Source organism: Ictidomys tridecemlineatus, chromosome 3 (assembly GCF_052094955.1).
Source record: "Ictidomys tridecemlineatus isolate mIctTri1 chromosome 3, mIctTri1.hap1, whole genome shotgun sequence".
Taxonomy (NCBI): Eukaryota; Metazoa; Chordata; class Mammalia; order Rodentia; family Sciuridae; genus Ictidomys; species Ictidomys tridecemlineatus.
Window position 1 is genome coordinate 147,314,251 of NC_135479.1, and position 19,362 is coordinate 147,333,612.

The 19,362-nt window shown below is 38.6% G+C and overlaps 1 protein-coding gene across 1 annotated transcript in view; it reads left to right on the forward strand.

Moving 5' to 3' along the window:
* Window positions 1-6,237: 6,237 nt before the first annotated feature.
* Hgd (homogentisate 1,2-dioxygenase) overlaps window positions 6,238-19,362 on the forward strand; it is a 44,754-nt gene continuing 31,629 nt past the window's right edge. The window contains exons 1-4 of the mRNA XM_005327636.4: window positions 6,238-6,406; window positions 13,458-13,529; window positions 14,385-14,473; window positions 18,433-18,538. Coding sequence (XP_005327693.1) covers window positions 6,392-6,406; window positions 13,458-13,529; window positions 14,385-14,473; window positions 18,433-18,538 — 282 coding nt within the window. The 5' untranslated portion in view covers window positions 6,238-6,391. The remainder of the gene's footprint in view (window positions 6,407-13,457; window positions 13,530-14,384; window positions 14,474-18,432; window positions 18,539-19,362) is intronic.

Genomic DNA, 19,362 nt, shown 5'->3' on the forward strand with positions numbered 1-19,362 from the left:
AGGATTTAGACTGATCTCTTCACCTTAATGCTCATGGAGTTCAGGACACGTTACTCCAAAATATAGCACCTGGGCATTTGAGGAAACAGTGGGAAGGTCACTCACACCTCCCCTTCACTCTTTCTGTCTTGAAGCAGGTCATAAAATCTAGTTAACCTTCTCTGTGATTTAGGTCATAAACCCTTTATTCCAGAGATACCCTCCATTTATCTAAAGGAAAGGAACATTCTTATCCTCCAAGACAGAGATAGATACGAAGCAGAACCTGAACATACAGACCTTGCTAGTTTGATTAGTATGAACCGCCAGTCATACTAATGCACAACTGTCAGTAAAAACAGATTTCTCTGTTTCTCTGAGTCTTAAATTTATATTAAATAAGTTTATTATAAAATAAACATCAAATAAATGCCTTTCTCCTGTTAATCTGCCTTTTGTTATAGGGGCCTCAGCCATGAACCTGGCCATGAATGAGAAAAGAAATCTCTTCCCCTACACTGCTCTTAAAAAGAGCTACTTCCAAAGGGATTGAGTCATGTTAAGGTTAGCTCAGACTCTCATAATTTTCCTTCCTTGAAGCATTCATGATATAATCCAAGGGTTCCACACACTGTTTTCCTGTCCATTCTCAAAATGTGCTTCATGGAACTGATGTTCTGAGCCATTAAACTGAGATGAAGAGCTCTTAATTGCTGCCATTATGTTTTGGAGTCTTCATTTCAGTAGTGTGTATGATAGCACCCAACAAAGGTAGGGCTTTATATGGTTATTTAATAGATGGTGGTTTAATTGAATTTTTTAAAGCAGAGGTAGCATTCTATTTTAAGAAATTTGAAGGTCTAACAGGATGTTTGCATTGATTTAGTATCTGTTGAAATTCAACTGAGGATATTGTTTTGGGGAAAAGAGGAGAAGGAAATTAAAAATTTATTTCTCCATAGTCACACGACTGAGCTAAATCATTGTGGTTGGAGAGAAATATTCTGGGAAATCTAGCCCTGGGCCTCAAATATTCCACAGTATGTTTGCCTGTGTAAAACATGGGGAGGCAAGAGTTTGCCAGGGCTGCTCCATTGAATACGAAAAAGATCTGACTTTCCATTACAATTAACCTGCAATTTCATATAAGGACTTAAAGGCTTTCAAACTCAAAAGTATATAAAAATTCCCTGAAGTGTTCATTTAAAATACAGATTCCAAAATTTCTTCTCTGCCTCATTCCCCAGCCAATTCTTATGTATGAAATAAGGCCAGGATTTTGTATTTTTAACTGACAAACCAGGTGATTCTGATGCAGGTAGTCAAAATCCAGGCTTTCAGAACACATCAAAAAGAAGAACATGCGTAGACTATAGATTCTACTTTTATGAGCACCGTTATAAAAGAGTTCATCAAAGTTCATCTTTGCTGCTATGTGATCTCACCTTAAGGAACTGATCTGTTTCTTCTCTCTTAAGGTCACACATACTAAGATGAATGTGAGATCACATCACCTATTGGCCAAACAGGAAGAGTTGGCCTTTGATGTACTACTATTTTTGTTGTCGCTACGTGTTTCTTTCTAATCCAGGTACCTTCTAATCAGTGCCTTATCATCTTAAATAAGCCACCTCTCTTTTTTTCTCAGTTGTCCAACCACTAAACTTTACCAAGGCTATCAATAAGTAATGGTGAAGAACAGAACTTCTAAACCCCAGTCAAGATGCAAAACCTCACTGAGACACATCTTTTATTTGCAGCTGTTCTGCAGTTCTCTGTTGTCTAACTTTATCCTAGAGGGATTGCTCTGTGATCCTACTTCTCATTACCCTCTAAGAATCCCCTAACTTCTTAGATATGTTTTCCATTTTCTTAGTGTGAGTCAGTGGCCTTCAAATTGGGATAGATACAAGTATCCATTTTGAGGGGTATATAAGCCACAGATAGTTTTAAGGAGATCATTTTCCAGATCATCAATTTCCATTTGTATATATCTTTGTCGATAGTACAACAGTATATTGCCCAGGGTGCAAATGTCTTCAAGATACCAACAATAGGACAGTCCTAAATATTTTTTTTGATTTAAGGACTTTACCTGTCCCACTCCCCATAATTTTTTTTATAATTTCTCCAAGCAAAGAGGAAAATTTTGATAAGAAATAGCCAAGGCTGTGACACATTCTTCCATAGCAATCCTTAGTCTATAAAAATGTCAAAAAATATCAAAATATTACATTAAAAAGATCTATTAAATTAACATTTTTATTTCCCCAGCCCCTTCTGAATAAATGAGTTAGACAAAGTACCTCTAAGTGAAAGTGTAGCATTTAAAGTAAATGGTTCCAATAGCTGAGTAATAGTCTTTCCAGTCAGATTTCCAATTACTTGCTTCCAATGCAATTAAAGAATAACCTAATTGAGTTGTTGATAGTAGATCATTTAAAATAATATTTAATGATAAATTACTATGATTTTTGATGTTTAATTGAGAAGTGAAGCCATCACAAAATCTCTAACATTCATACCTTCTTATTTATGTGAACAAATTTTCTCAACATTTACATATGTAAAACCACAAAGAATTGGATGAAATGATATTGAATTCTGAATAATACTGAATTCTCATTTCCCTTTAGAAATAATTATTCATTTATAGATATGTGAGTTAAAAGAGAGGAACATTCACTTCATTAAAAAAAAGTTTCTCCAGAAAATTTTCATTTTATATTTAATAATATTTATTCAATTGTATAGTATTTCCAAGTCGCTGTCCTAAAGACAAATCTTCCAGACTCATATCTGGAGAATAAAATACTTGCTGATAGCATTCTGGAAATACAGTGGGCAAAGGAGGTTGGAGGTGTTTGTCTTGTTTTTGAGTCAAAGTTTCTCTGTGTTGTCCAGACTGGTCCCAAACTCCTGGGCTCAGTTCACTCTTTTGGCGCAGCCTCCTGAGCACTAAGCAGGCTGGAGGTCTCATCACTGCTTATTACACTTGTTTGGTGCTATCCTGCCCCCAACTCCCTGGTCTTTGTGAGTTTGGACATTTTTTTTCAGTTTCTGAAGAATTAACCTCCTATCTTGCATTAAAGCTGAGAAAGCTGTCTGCTGTCTCTAATTCCTGCTGCTTTTCAGGTTCTCTGCCCCATATGTCCCCACATTGGTTCACCAAATTCATCCTCCTATGCCTGGATTTTAGCAGCTTTGTTGTTGTTGCTCATTACTTTGATATTGTGACTCTGCTTGGGTCCAATATGCTTTTCAGTTAACTCCATACAACCTACTCCTACCCTGATGCCTTTTTGAAGGCTGATCACCCCATCCAGAAGGTCATCTCTTGACTCATCTCTATTTTTCCTGCCTTAAATGTCTGCCAAAACTTTTTCCCTTCCCAGAAGCCTTTCTAACTAGATCCCTCCACTCTTCTAATTTTAGTCAGAGGGCCCTTAACACAGTTCACTGAACACACTGCACTTCTGCTTTTCTATCTTTGTACACATTTTTCTTCCCCCTGTTCAATGCCCTTTCTGTACAACTCCCATTCTGTTCGATGTGGCTCAGACATCACCAACTCCAAGAAGCCTTCCCTGACCTGCTGGTCTGGGCTGTGCTCCCTGATACCTCCCTTAATCCTGGGCTCTTCACTATTACAGTACTTACTGCAGTCTGTAATGGTATGTGTGATTATATTAATTCAAATAGAAACCCATTATAGAATCAGAACTATCTGTACCTATTTTATTTAATCTCACATCCATTTGGTGTATATAGCACAGTGCCTCGAATATAGTAGTTATAAAGCAAATGCTTCTTTCATTTAATTGCTGTAACAAAAATAGAAAAGGACAGGAAATAAAGTTAACTTACCTAGGAGGAATCCCTAAAGTCTGGGGATAAGTTAATTAAATTTTAAATATTTTCAGGTCCCTCCAAGTTTTTTTTTCATACAATGATCTGCTTTCTGACTCCTTCAGAAATCTCCCACTCCTAAGGAAGATCTGAAACACCTTTAAAATCTGCCATCAAAACTGGTTCAGTAGAAAGAGCAAAGAAAGTTTATGGAAAATTAAAGCACTTTTTTTTAACCCCCAAAGGTAATTTCCAAGATAATAGAGATTCAAGGTCCAAGGTACTCATAACTCATATATGCAAGAGATATCTTCTTCGAATTTACTTTCTATTTTGAGTTTAAATCTTTCACAAATAGTGAAAACTTACCCTTAGTAAAGTAGGGGTCTCTACCCGCTTCTTCCTGGTTTGCACATAAATTCCACAGAAGCTTATATAAAGAATACCACAATATCATCTGTCTGTGCTGACATGCTGAGATGTCCTGTCAGCTGCCCGCTCTGCAGGCATCAATTCAGTTTGTCACTAACACATCACTTGTTTCCCTTTTGTCTGGCTCTTTCTGTGTGAACACCTCACACAAATTATTTTGCTGCTGCTGCATATGCTGTAGCCCAGGGACCTCTGCAGGGTGCTTAGACCTAGATGTCTAGGGAGAAGGTATCAAACGGGCAACCTCTAGACATTTCAGGCCTTTATATGTTTATTGTTTGGTTGTTTTGTTTTTTGTTTTGTTTTGTTTTGTTTTTTTTTTGTACCAGGGATTGAACTCAGTGGCACTTAACCACTGAGTCAGATCCCCAGTCCTTATTTGTATTTTATTTAGAGACAGGGTCTCACTGAGTTGCTTAGGGTCTCACTAAGTTGCTGAGGCTGGCTTTGAACTTGCAATCTTCCTGCCTCAGCTTCCTGAGCTCCTGGGATTATCAGTTTGCATCACTGTGCCTGGCTGCTTTTATATGTGTTTGACTGCATAAATGAATCCTTTATCTATCACCACTTAACAACCAACTCCAAAACTTAATAGCATTCAATAACACCATTCTATTTGCTCACAGTTCTGTAGGGCAGCAGTTTGGGCTGCGTTTAACTGATGGTTTGTCTCTATTGAGTTCATCTGGGATCACTCAGGCATCTGCAGTCACCTGACAGCCAAATTGCCTCCTTTACACGTTTGGCAGTTACAGTGGCTGATGCCTGGACCCCTGGAAGCTAATAGTCCTGTTTATTTGCATATTGGTCTCAGGATGCAAAAAATGAACAAGTCCTAAGACATAAGCATTTTTCATTTCTTTGTGTCATGTTTGCTAAGAAAAAGACTTCATCTCTTAATGGGAGGAGCATCTGCACAGCTAATAAACCTAAATTTTCAAATACTTCTTAGACTCAAAAGTTTTAACTTAATGCTTCCTTTCTTTTCCCAATGTTTAAAAATTGTAGCTACATCTTATCTCAAAAAAATATTTTACATTTACATTTTCTACCTGGCCTGTTGCATTTGAGTATGTGATAATAAAGCCTACCTTACAAAATTGTTTGTGTGAAATTAAATGAGGTAGTATCTACAGAAAAACCTGGCACAAGCAAGCACTTGAGGTACATTTGCTTCCTTACTGAATATCACTAGCCATGAAGTCATGACCTTCTGGTGACTGAGGAGAGGTGCCAAGATGAAGGACAAGGGAGTCCTTGGAGAAATGGCTAGAGAGTAATCCCCCTGTCTGGTTTTAGAGGGGGAAAGGCATTAGGGAACACAATTGCTAAAGAATTTATAAAAAATATATTAACTAAATATATTTGAAGAAATTAAGAAAAATAGTAGAAAACATTTCAGTTTGCTTTGAATAAAGTGCTCAGGCTCTGAGTAGTTTACCCAGAAACCTGAGCTCATTCCTGAGAGGCAACTGCAGAGGCCTAGGCTCTTGGGCTCAGGCCCTATCTTCAATAAGTTCTGTGGAAATACCTGGAAGGGAGCACAGTTCATTTTCTCACTCTTCTCTGGGGAAATGAGCATCTGCCCTATCCCTTCCTGGCCTGAGGCAGGACTGAATAGAGAATCCACTACCATCATCAGCAGGCACTAACTCCCACATTTCCTTTTCCAGATAGATTTAAATTCTCTGCCTTTTGTAATAAGTCTTCTTCTTTCAAGTGAAACAAATAATTAATTAGCCAATATTTATGTCAGGTAAAGAGGAACCATGCTTTTGCAAACTCTTTCAGAAATAGTCTGTGTTTAATAAAAAACCAAAAGCATGGTTGAGGATGTAGTTCAGTGGCAGAATGCTTGCCTAGCATGTGTGACACCCTGGGTTTGACCGCCAGCACTGCAAGAAAAACAAAATAGTTGTGCAAGACATTTATGTAAAAGATTTGCTGGACTTTCTCCCTAATATATCAGTGGTTAAGCAATTCTTCTGGCTCCCTTGAGAGACCTGCTGACCAGCGAGGCACAGTGTATTAGTGGGAACAAGAACATCTGGAAGGTAGTAAGAAGCATTTGACTGCACACTCTCCCTGGATCTGGATTTCTCCAAGTCATCACACTTAAAGCAGAAGGGAAATGGCTGAGCTGAAGGTAAGAAATCATCTGGCTGGGGCTGGGGCTGAGGTATAGCTCAGAGGTATGCTCAATGCCCTGGGTTCCATCCCCAGCACCAAAAGAAACCACCTGGCAAGTTTGCAGTGGCTTCTTTAGCCAGAATTGATAGAAGTTTCTGAAAACTCCAGTGATCAAAATCCTTGTGTTAGGGATTGGGGTTGTGGCTTAGCAGTAGAGCACTTGCTTACTGCAGAGGCAAGGCCCTGGGTTCAATCCTCAGCACCACATAAAAATAAAATAAAGGTTTTGCATCCAACTACAACTAAAAAATAAATATTAAAAAAAAAAAACCTGTGTTCAGAGGCTTCACAGAAATGTCTATGCAGATAACGGGGGAGAGAAGGGAGAATTGATAAAGGAAAGCAATACTGACCACCTCTTGTCTTTTTTCATTTCAAATATGGTCTTGGACATGTAGGCATGTCCTAAGGCTCTCCTTCACCATGGACACACTTTTCACTGAATCTGTTTCTCACCCCAGGGTCTCTGACCTGTTCCTGTAGCTACAGCTTCCTGCACTGCTTCCAGCAACCAATCAGATATGCTTAATATGATAAGTTATCTTGATACTCAGAATCATCTTTGACCAGTATCTAGCACTTCCCCTAGGAAATAATTCTTTTCAGGTAATGTGCATTAGAAAAGCATGAGTGGGTTATGTATTCTTAGATGCTATGTATTTAACTATGAATTAACTTATATTGTAATCCTCAAAAGAATCCTGGTGTCTAGATACTCTTGTTTTCATTTGACCAATAACAAAAGTGAAGCTCAGAGCTAAATAACTTGCTCAAGATTGTTGCCAGGAGGTGATAGAGACTGGATTAGTACTTAGGTTTTGTCTGAATCCAAATCCCAGACTCAGAAAAAGAGTCTTGGTGGCTTCTCCTAAACTGGGGCCTTCAGGCCAGGGAAAGGAAAATATCCCCAGTATCTACAATCATGTCTAATGCCTAGCCCAAGCTGACATCAGGGCCTGATGCAAGTAGAGCTAAGCAGAACTGCCCTGAACCTTGGCTCAAACTGAGTGGGACAGACCCGCTCCCCACTGCTTCCCAGAAAGCAGAGTTTAAGCATTGCCCTAATGCCCTTTAACCTATGCTGAGTTTGAAGAACTTAACATCTCTCTAATTAATAGGAATCCTAAACACACTCAACACCAGAATAAGAGTTTATTTTATGCCCGACTGAGAGTTTACTCTCATTCTTTCATTCAGCAAATAGTATGTGCTAGTGTGTGATGCTGCAGATTAATCTAGTGTAGGAATTAAGTCCAACTTAGGTAAAGTCAAGAGGAACTTTCTAAAGGAGACTATTCTTAGGTTGAGTCTTGGGGAAAAAAGTAGGCATTGGTGAAGTAAAAAATGATGGGGCCAGAGGAAACAGCATCTGCAAAGACACAAAATATGCAGAGTTCTGCAAGTTCTGGAGTCCCAGTGATGCAGCTTAATTGGAGTTGCTGGAGATCCAGCCAAATGGAAATACCTGGGAAGTGGGTGGATGTATGGGGGCAGTGGGCAGGGGTAGGGGGAATAGATATGTGATCATCATGTCAATGGTGGCTGCTGGAGTCATGGAGAAGGGAGAAAACATAGAAACTGTTTTCTGATGAAAATCCTACAAGGAACTTCAGCAGGGCTGGAAACATCCTTACCATTTATAAATAAATTATACCTAAAATCTTATCCTGCTGTAGTTTTTAAGCAATTTATTATGCACAGCACCAGCACACCAATGCAAATTGCATGCTGGTCTTTGTTCTTAAGTTCAAAGGCATTCTCAGCCTGCTGTCTAATCTCCAGAAGAAAGGTTAGCTGCAGAGGTCAGAAATCTAAATGCAGAAAGTCAGATTGCATCATGCACATTCTAATCAATAAGCATTACGTAACTTTAGAAAGGTTTCTTCATTTTAATGGATATATCAACATAAAACCTCAAATGAAATCACATCTCCATTAAAGCACAGCTAGGGGAAGAAAAGTAAAAAGATAAAAAAAATAAAATTAAATCTAAAAGTGAACTGTCCCACAGTCTTAAGTTGCTTCTTTCTCCAGGCCTTGGATTCTTCATTTCTAAAATGAAGAACTGATTTTACATGCAGACTTTGGAGCCCACCACCAGATACTTGATTCCCTAGCTTTGAATCTATATTGATCACATTTCTGAAAAGACTTTAATGATTAGCTAGAGAGGGGACACATTGGCTTACATAATTAGTTTCCTTTTGCTGCAGTCATAAGTTACCACAGTATTATGGCTTAAAACAGCTCAAATTTATTCTCTTACAGTTCTGGAGGTCAGAATGTCACCAGCTCAGCAGGTCAATCAGCTCATTCAAGACAGAAATCAAACATGGCTAATAAAGAGAGGGTTAGAAAGGATCATTTATTGCATTGATTAATATAGAAAGGTGGGAGCTCCATAAGCAGAGTAGCCAGGCAGCAGTGACCATTCCATAGATAGAATGGCAAGAAAGTCAAAAGGCAAACAACATTTATATAGTTGTGGATCAGGAATTTGCATATTTGTAGGTTACATAACAATATTCATGATTATATTGCAATCTCTTACTGTGCCTGTACCATTTGGCACATGGTCAAAATTGTGTCTAAAATTGTGTTAGGTCTCCCTCCTGAGCATGTCTTTAATATGGAAATGCATTTAAATGGTTCCCGGTTACTTTCGGTCAAGGGCTTGTGGTCAGATCTGCTTGCATGAGTTTGATATTTTCTTGTTATTTATTTTAAACAACCAATGTAGTTGGGAGGCTTTTTCCTATTCATCTTAAGCATAAAGCATATAGTCCCTTCCTAATACCAGTTTAATTTTTTTTTTTAAAACCAGAGATTGATTGCCTACCTCTGGAGGCACTTAACTACTTACTGAGTCACCAGCCCTTTTTAGTTTTATTTTTTAATTTTGAGATGGGTCTCACTAAGTTACTTAGGGCCTCATTACATTGCTGAGGCTGGCTTAGAATTTGCAATTCTCCTGCTTCAGCCTCTTGAGCCACTGGGATTACAGGCATGCACAACCAGCTTAAACTTTAACCCTATACTCCTGCCTTTAAAAGTCTAAAATTAGTTGCACTGGACTAAAGTCAAGGTGTCAACTTGGAAGTTTTCTTTTGGAAACTCTACACAAGAATCTGTTTCCCTGGTCCCATCAGCTTCCAGTTTCCATACCTTGGTTTGTGTGGCCACTTCCTCTCTCTTCAAAGTTCATTGCTCAGATCTCTACTTAGATCATCTTTTCCTCTTTTGCAATCAAATCTCCCCCTTTCTCTGTTTCAAAATGATATTTATGATTACATTTAGGGTGCACCCAAATAAACAGGAATTGCCCATTCCAAGATCCTTTACTTAGTCATATCTGCAAAATTCTCTTTCACTACATAATGTAATACTCTTAAATTCCAGGGATTAAGACATTTCAGGTCCATTACTCAACCTACAGCAATATCTGCAAGTTGACCTAACAATTAATGTTAGCCAGAAATACCAGATTCCTTCTTTGCATAGGTAAAAAAGGTAATGATAGTTCCATCTTTACCCTGATTTCTCTCACTTTACTTCATGACCAGTAAAAGGAAGAGAGGTATACCATTTGCTAGTCCCATTAGATAGTACTTAGAATCTGACTCAGAAGAAAGCACCTCATAAAATTATTCTGACAAGTAAATCATATCCTGGGGACCAGGTGAGAATTAAAAAGCTGTATACTAGTGAGCTGCCAAAAAACTGAAGGTACTGAAATCACATGGAGCTTAGTAATTTATTCTTTAGTTAGAAAATGTGCATAAAATTCTCTTGGAAAGAAAATCATATTTTTATGTTGAATCTAATTATTCTGAAATCTGAAATGAAGCAAACATACAAACACATTTGCTTAATGTCAGATTTTTATTTTGCTACATTTTCCTATAAGGTAATTTTTACATAATCACTGAACCAGCTGGAGTTGAATGCTTGGATTTTCAGGGCTGATAAAAGCAGAGTTCAGATGCTGTCCTTGAGCTCAGAGCCTTGAGAAAGCAGCTGCAAAGTGCAGTTTCCCCAATTCAGAATCTTTCAGCAGTGAGGGAGATGGCATTTTAAAGCTCTAATAAACTCATCGGTAATTTTGCTCTCAGAGGATTAAGAAAACCAAAGGAGTCAATAGTGACTCAGCAATTTCCACCTCCTCTTGAGCCAATGCACTGCAGCTAAGCTGGAGAAAGGGATTCAGAACTCACACCTCTCTCTCAGCACTGGGGTGGCTCCCTTCCAAACCACCAGCTGTTCTTTCTGCTTTCTTTTCTATTTTCTAAAGCACAGCCTGAATCAAATGCTTCAGAATCACATACACTAACTCTCTTTTTCCTTGTTCCGAACACACATATAACCTCTGTTCTGAGGCCAACAGTTGCAAAGAATGGGAAAGGTTAATAAGTAAATCCACTCATGCCTGCCAGAAAGCTCAGCTGTACTGGGCAGCTCTGGAACCTTCCTTTCTCCTTGCAGAGAGAAACAATGCAGCAGCTGAACAAAGAGAAGGCACTGTCATACTCAGTGGCTTCAGTTACAAGCTGGGCAAAAATTCCATTTCACAGAATTGAAGATAATTTGGGGTCATTACCGATTCTCAGCAACTCAAATTCAATCCTTGTTGATGGTGAGCATGAGGTTCATTTTGAGAAAAGAAAACTGTAATCTATTGAAGTAGACAAAGAGGCTGGACACCTGAGGAATTTTCAGGAAGCAGGTTTATTGACTGCAGGGTTCATCATAGGTGGCTCTCGCCTAAGAATTCTTCTTCTGAACAATGTGTACAGAAATTCTTAGAACTTTATACCCAATAGTGGGGGGTGCTGGGAGGTTCATATAATGAGTGTGTTTTGTTCTATCCTGCAGACAGGTTTCACGAGCTTTTTTTTTTTTTTTTCCTGCAAACCGTGCATTTGCCAAAAATGAGAAAACTACCGACCCCTATACCTTTCTGCATGCAGAAGTTTTTGCTGATAGAAAGCGTTCTGAAGAGGAACTTATATATTACAAATATAGTAGGGGTTTCTGCTTAATTAGGGTAAGGGTCTTCTGGGTGGGAGTCTCTGGCCAGCCTCACTGTAGAGAATGAAAATGTTGGATGATCTCTGCCACTTTCCTCCAAAATACCATTCCAAACAGCACAGTGCTGCTGGGAACAAATCTGATTATAACTTGGTGGGGTTTTTGTGTGATGATGAATTTTCAAATATACAAAAAATTTGCGGAGGCTGGAGACATAATTCAGTGGTAGAGCACATGCTTGACATATATGATGCTGGGTTCAATCTTCAGCACCCCCACCCCAAAAACTGTATCTGAAAGCAAAAGAATAATTTCACTTTCATTGCTTTCTAGGTCATAACATTTCACATTCAATATTCCTTCTAAATATAGACACTGTTGGCCTGATCATCGCTCACACATCCAGGCGTGTTACATCTAGCTCATCCTTTCCTGAGCTGCCAAGAACTCTGGAGGGCCTACCCTCCACCCACATCCATCCTTCTTATATCTTCTAAAGAAATGTGCTCAGATGGTGGCATTTCACTCACCCAGCGAGGCTGCACTCTGCTTATCCTGAACTAAAATCAATTGGTGTTTAAGTTAGAGCAAAGGAGGCTCTAATCCCACTTAGCAGACCCTACATGCACTCATAGTAGAAGCTGGCTATAAGTGAAAAACTAAATCAATCCACAGACAGCTACTGAATACCTTCCATGGTTCAGGGCACAGGGTACATAGAGAACAAGACCGCCATCGTCCCAGCTTTCGTGAAATTTATAACAGAACAAGGAAACCAGTGACAGACCTGTGACAAAACTCACAGGTGTGTTAAATACTGCAAGAGTCAATCTCAGGTCTTGGATGGTGGCAGTAATGAGCCAAGATGCTACAAATCTGTTGTTTCTTCATCAGATTGCCCAGAGGACCATAAATGCTGCAGGCATCTTGAAAATAAAGTTCCATAAAAAAAAAAGTTCCATAGAAAGAAAAACTGTTTTAGGAGTATAATGGAATTGTAGTACATCCAAAGGGCGAGGTAGAGCTGATACTTTCCCGTATAGAGCCACCATGGTTCTTACAGCTGGAGAATAGCATGTGCCATGTCAGCTGTGGACTCATTTTACAAGAGGCTTGTGACTTCAGTCATTCTAGTACACTTGGTTTAGTTTCACTCTCTATGGCTTTGGGAATCAATATTTATTGACATTTACTAACTATGACCAATAAGGCAGTATGTACCACGGGGTGGGGGAAGGTAAATTTCAAGGGATCCCCCATGATCTGCCTTATTGAGAAATCTCTTAAACTTTTCCCTTCTGGGTATAAAGTTAAGAGATGTCAATCACAATAGGCTCCATTGTGCCATTGTGAAAAGATCATGGGCTAAGACATCTCCTGAAAGCCACCCCTACCTTTCAACTTCATTTTCACATATCCTCACAGATATAAGTATAAATATACACGTACTGCATAGATGAGCCAGATAACGTAGGTTTCTGCCTGCAGCAAGGCTAGTTTGGAGAGAGCTTTCTGGCAAAGATTTTGCTGTGATTTTAGATGCACATACATTTTCCCCAGTTTCTTTTTTTTTTTTTCTAGGATATGGAGGGAGAATGGATTCCCAAGCTTAGGGAGATTGCAATCTAGGCCCAGCAAGATCCTTCTAATCTGGACTTGAACCATCTTCCTCTCAAGAACTTCCAGATGGAACTAGAATTAAAGAGCTTATTCTTGAGATGAGATAAGCAAAAATAAGCCCATAATCAACAAAGTACCACTAAGGGTATTGATTAAATAGAAGTCTTTAAAATTTATACAAAATACATAGTCTTTCCTAAATGATTTTCATGTCAAGACATAGAAAAGATATTGTGTCTGGAACATCATACTCAAACATGTGACCATGCAGAAATTCTTACCTTTGTAGTCAGTCAGTGTTGGGAAAAATGTTCTTTATATCCCAATAACGGTGGCATTTATGTCTTTGTTACATGCAGTACATTTCTGGATTTGGGAATGAATGTGCTTCAGAGGACCCTCGCTGTCCAGGTTCCCTGCCTGAAGGACAGGTATGAGTGAATAAAATCCTTAGAGAATACTAACTCATGGGCTTGGATGACCAGCCCTCAGGCCAAAAGGCCTCCACCCAACAAAGTTCTTCTAATCTAGCAGATTAAACTGTTTGGGAGCTTCACAAGTTATTAGGAAAAATGGAATACAGAACAATGGCAATACAAAAATTCAACTTGGGGACAGGTGGTTATTACCTATGGCAAAGTACCCACCTCAAATTAGTAAAATTAGCTGTAGGATTTCCAGGAGAAACCCCAACATCCAGAGGTAGGGGCCTTTTCTTCTAGTTCCTTTGAACAGCAGAAGATATGAAAATGATGAGAAAATAAGTTATTTTAGAAATATATGTACAAAGACGTTTGTACCAGTGTTGGTTATAATTGCAAAACTACAGTAAACAAAATTCTCTCAAAACTTTTTGGAGAATATTTCATGGCACACACACACACACAAAAAAATGCTTTTGATATATTATTTCCTTAAAAAAATAAAAGCAAGTCCTGATTATTACATTTACAGGTATCAGAAGATCCTCATTTTTGGAGGATAAGAATGAAAAGAAATACACTTACAGATTAACATTGGTTATTTCTGATTGATGAGATAACGGGTGTTTTCAGATTTCATATTTAATAAATTTTCTACAATAAGCATATATTACTTTTATAATCAGGGGGACATTTACATAAAAAGGTATTAAAAGAAGTATTAATGACTTGGGGTGGTCATGTGCAGTGGCCCAGAGTCTCCCCATTCAGGAAGGATTCCCCCACTGAATTGGTTGGTGGAAAGGTTTAGGGGGATGCTTTTTGGATTTGAATGACATTGTTTATTGCCTCTTTTGGTTTTAGAATAATCCTCAAGTCTGCCCCTACAATCTGTACGCTGAGCAGCTCTCAGGATCAGCTTTCACTTGTCCCCGGAGCACCAATAAGAGAAGGTATGAGAATGAGATGAGTTCTGATCTGCAGACAGTGGGAACTATGACCAGGACCTTGTGCCACCTCCCCTACCAGGGTCATGGATCCTTCTTCTTTTAGGCTGTGCTGGGTTACAGGTAGAGGGGAATGGGCCTTGTTCCCAGTTGGAATCAAGTGACTGACGAGAGATAGTGAGGGAACAAACTACACAGAAAACCCAAGTCCAGTTGCACTTACAAATTCTCACCAGTACTCAGAAGGAAGTGTGTTTTTCTTCTTTTAAAATAAAATATGTCTAATACTCTGGTCTTCTTCGAAGGATTGTTCAGTTGAGTTTTGTTTTTTTATTTACTTATTTTTTTGATTTTGCATATGATTAAATCACAATTATAGAAGATTCAGAGCAGTGTCTTTTTCAACTAACCAAAAATATTACATTCTTTGCATGAAAATGTTGGATAAGCAAAACCCAAGTAGTTGAAAAGTTCATGTATTGTGGCCCCTTCTGCTTTGAATTAGTAAGGTTTTTGCTCTTTGGAATTTGACTTTCCTAGAAAGCAGCACATTCATTAGCACAGAAGGTCACATTCTTGCTTGCTCTATTCCCATAAGTCACGCCAATGATCTTCCTCTCTTGATTAACTCCTCTGGGGCAGGCTGGTTGCCATAGATGAGGTAGATTGAGGAGGCTGTAAGTGTCATGATTTAAATAAGTAGCATCTAATCATTGGACTTTCTGGTTAAAGCATCTGTGAAGAGAGCTGCTGCTGACCTTGGAGATCTGGGGAAGAGGACAGGTGGTATCATACTGCTTAGAAGGAGGAGGTGGGTTTATCTCTACAGGGTCCTCCTGAGAAGTCAGTAAGATGGTGAATACAAAAACACAAAGGACCACACCAATGATAACTATTGTTTCCATTGGTGGTCAGTCTTACCCACTCTGGAATCAGGCCCTCTAACTTTAAATCCACACTTCTTCTTCTTCAGTTGGGTGACCATGGGCAAATCTTCTGCCTTCTCAGAACCTCTAGATCTTCATTTGTAAAACAGAGATAATTACAGTACCTATTTTAGAGTTTTAGTGAAGATGTTGTGGAAAGAATATGTGTAAAGTGCTTAGCATATTTCCTGGCACATGGTTAGTGCTGAATTAACATGAGTTATTATTAAAATCATCATCATTATTGACACCATAGAAGAGCTTCTGTTTCCATCCCAGGGTGTTTCTAGAAATATTTCTAGAAGTATTTCCAGAGTATTTTAGAGAGCTGAAGCACAAGATATGGCAGGTGCTATAGTATAAGGTCAGTATTAGGAGGCAGTAAGTGTGTATCAATATTGGTTTCTCTTGATAGATGTGTGCATAGAAGAACAGGGGAAGATAGTTTCTTATATATATTAAAAATAAGAGGTAAATTCTATTGCATTTAATTATTTCTCCTTCTGCAAACCCAAATGGATAGGATAAAGGTAAGCACACAGACAATTTCTATCCATTCTAATTTATGACAACCTGGCCTCCTGACTATGTTCTTGACTTTATGGCCCATCCACTAACAGGCCACCTGGTCTCCAGATTCTGCTGCCTGCCCCCATTATTCAGCAATATCTTCAGCCAGCAGGAGCTGAGTTGTGTTCCAGGAGGCTGAAAAGGAGTTGTTGGCAAAATTTAGAAGCTGGCAAAATTCCCTGCGTCAGAATTAAATCTCTGTCCAGGGCAATGTAGAGGTGCCTGGGGAGTTTTATAGACTCTGCTATAAATAAATAAATAAATAAATAAATAAATAAATAAATAAATAAATAAATAAATAAGGAGCACTAGGCATGGCTCACCTATCTATTTAGAACTCTCTAAGGGTATCCTCAAGAATTTTGTGAAAATGTTCAAAAGCATCTAATAAAGGATCACCTAATACGTGCCAGGCATTTCAGACACATGAATTCTTTTATTCCTCACAACAATCCGAGGAGATAAGGATGAGGAACATAGGGTCTGGGAAGTTTAGTAACTTGCCCTGAATCACACAGCTGGTTCCAAGATACACACACATTCCTTCAACCCCATATACCACTGGGTGTTGGAGAGGTTTAGTGGGTCCAAGGTCTGAGGTCACATTCTCAAGAGTTGGAGGAATCAGATGGAAGAACAAAGTTAGCCAATTATCTCCTGGATGGTTCAGTATTGGGCCAGGCCAGATTAATAACCTCCATGCCCTGAATCAGACTTTCCTTGGGCTTAAAGGATCAAAGGCCATTAAGCAGATCTCTTCCTCCATTGTAGGAAGTAGGGTCCTGCCTCCTTCTGTACCCCATTAGGGTAATGGTCTTTGGAAAGATTTGGGTCCCTTGAAGTGAGTTTCAGTGTCCCACTCAACTTCTGGAAGGTTCTCCTCCTGGTTTTGTTCAGATTTCTTTCATCAGACTCTTTTTTCCTTCCTGAAGCCTGAGATCTGTTCCTGGTGGACAGAACATTAGCCCAGGCCTTGACACATACAGAGAGTAGAAATGAAGGGGAAAAAAGAAAGAAAACAAAAAAACCAACAAACTATAAGTATACTGAAATAAAACTTGGACATGTTTCTAACATTTGTGGAGTACAGAAGTATTGATTTAAAAACCTCTTCAGATTAATGCCAAAAAGACAAATAACCCTACTGAAAACAGTACAGGACTTGAACAGATAATTCATAGAAAAATTACAAAGTGCTAATAAATGAACAGATTCTCAACCTTACTCATAATAAAGGAAATATAAAATAAGAGACTATTTTTTCACCACAAGACTAATATTAATGATACTTTATAATAGAAAGATTTAATAGAAGATTAAAGCTCATTTACTGAGGAAGTATATAAGAACTGCCAATTCATGCCTCCATATCTAATAATATATCTTTCTTGATCTTTAAAGGATCTGTTGGCCTTAGGAACCACAAAATTGGTACAGCTCCATATAAAAATAATTAATTACTATCCTCTTTTATTATAATATCATTTCTTATTATTTTATTTTCTATAATAACTTCTGCTAATTTTTATAAAAATAATTCCTACACCTAATATGTAAAAACCTTTATATTCAGCCTAATTCTAACCCTAATGTTTACTCATTCAGGATGAAAAATAATCTTAGGGAAGATGGGGATGATCAGCCTCTCCAACATATTCCTGATATGAGAGTAAAGTGGTAAAATGATTTGACAATTTTCCTTATATATGCATTTGAATTATCTAAGAGAATATGTAAGAAACCCATTAAGCTCTGATGCCTCTAAGAAATAGCTATGAAGAAAGTAGAAGAGAAGGTACCATTAGCCTTTCACAACTTTTTAAATTACTTGAATTATTTTTACCATCGCCATGTATTACTTCTATAATTTTTAAAAGAAAAAGACAGATTTATATAACAAAGATAACACCCATATTCTCTCAGTCTACATAGAATTCACTGCCCTGGCCTTTGAGAGCAAGGATTAGCACCTTGTGGTATAAAAAGCTAAGGATTTTCTATGGATTTCCCTGCACTGATATCCCTCAAGGTACTTCTTACAGCTGGTGGGAGGGAAAGAGAGTCCTTCATTTTTTGGCAGCGTGGGAATATCTAGGAGCTGGAGCTCAATCCCAAGAATGATATAGTGTAAAATAGAGAAGGGGCCAAAGCTCCAGGCAGCAAATGGTTAGTAAGAAGTAATGCTGGGCTGGGGCTGTAGCTCAGTGGTAGAGTGCTTGCCTAGCACATGGGAGGCACTGGGTTTGATCCTCAGCACCACATAAATATAAATTAATTACTTAATAAAGGTATTATGCCAATCCACAATTTAAAATATGCATATAAAAAAGAAGTAATGCTGTCATTACTTCTCACATTAAAGCCATAGAAGGTTGTTGATTTGACGGTCTTCTTGATGGCACTTCCTGAGCCAGTCTCTGTGTCACTCAGAACATTACCCTGAGGCTTTGTGTTCTTATTTCTCCCTAGCTGGCTGTACAGGATTCTACCTTCAGTCTCTCACAAGCCCTTTGAATCCATTGACCAAGGCCATGTCACTCACAACTGGGATGAAGTTGGTCCTGATCCTAACCAGGTAACCTGGTCCTGTGAATCGGAGCTTACTCGTATAACCAATACCTTGAATAGAAATCTTTAAGTCAGGAACAGAGTCTTTGGAAAAGTAAGTCAGCTTTTTAAAATAAATGCTAGCTTGTCTGTTTGGGGCTCAAACTTGGGAGAGGATTTGGGAATTGATTGGTGTGTGTGTGTGTGTGTGTGTGTGTGTGTGTGTGTGTGTGTGAGAGAGAGAGAGAGAGAGAGAGAGAGAGAGAGTTGATTTCTAGCCTAATGGCATGTAGATAGGCACAGGAGTGGTATAGACCTGGGGGGAGTGCCTTGGATGGATGAATTGGATGGATGGAAATTATATAGGCTGGTCAAAATGCCTTCATGCCCACAGGCTTTTTGTTTAGTTATGTTTTAGCCTAAATTTACCATTGAATACACAAAATATCTTAAATACTGACATTCTTGAAGAAAGGCCTCTGAACTCTGGCACAGGCATAAGGGTCTTATTGTCTGAGCAGGATTCTTTAAGTCTTGTGACAGATTGCTTTCACATTCTCCTCAGACTTAGGAACTTCTAGTCTTTGCCCATGAATCCCTCCTTTTGGTTCAGTGATGAGTGGGCTTTTCCTCTGGGGGTCAATATTATCTACATACTCTGCTGAGCATATCAATGAGATATCTACTCATGGAATGAGATAGACTCAATACTATACAGGACTGAGATACTCTGCTGAGCATATCAATGAGATATCTACTCATGGAATGAGATAGACTCAATACTATACAGGACTGAGCTCTTTTGTTTTGAACCTTCTGAAAACCTCAGTGTATTCCTTTGTCTCTGAGTTT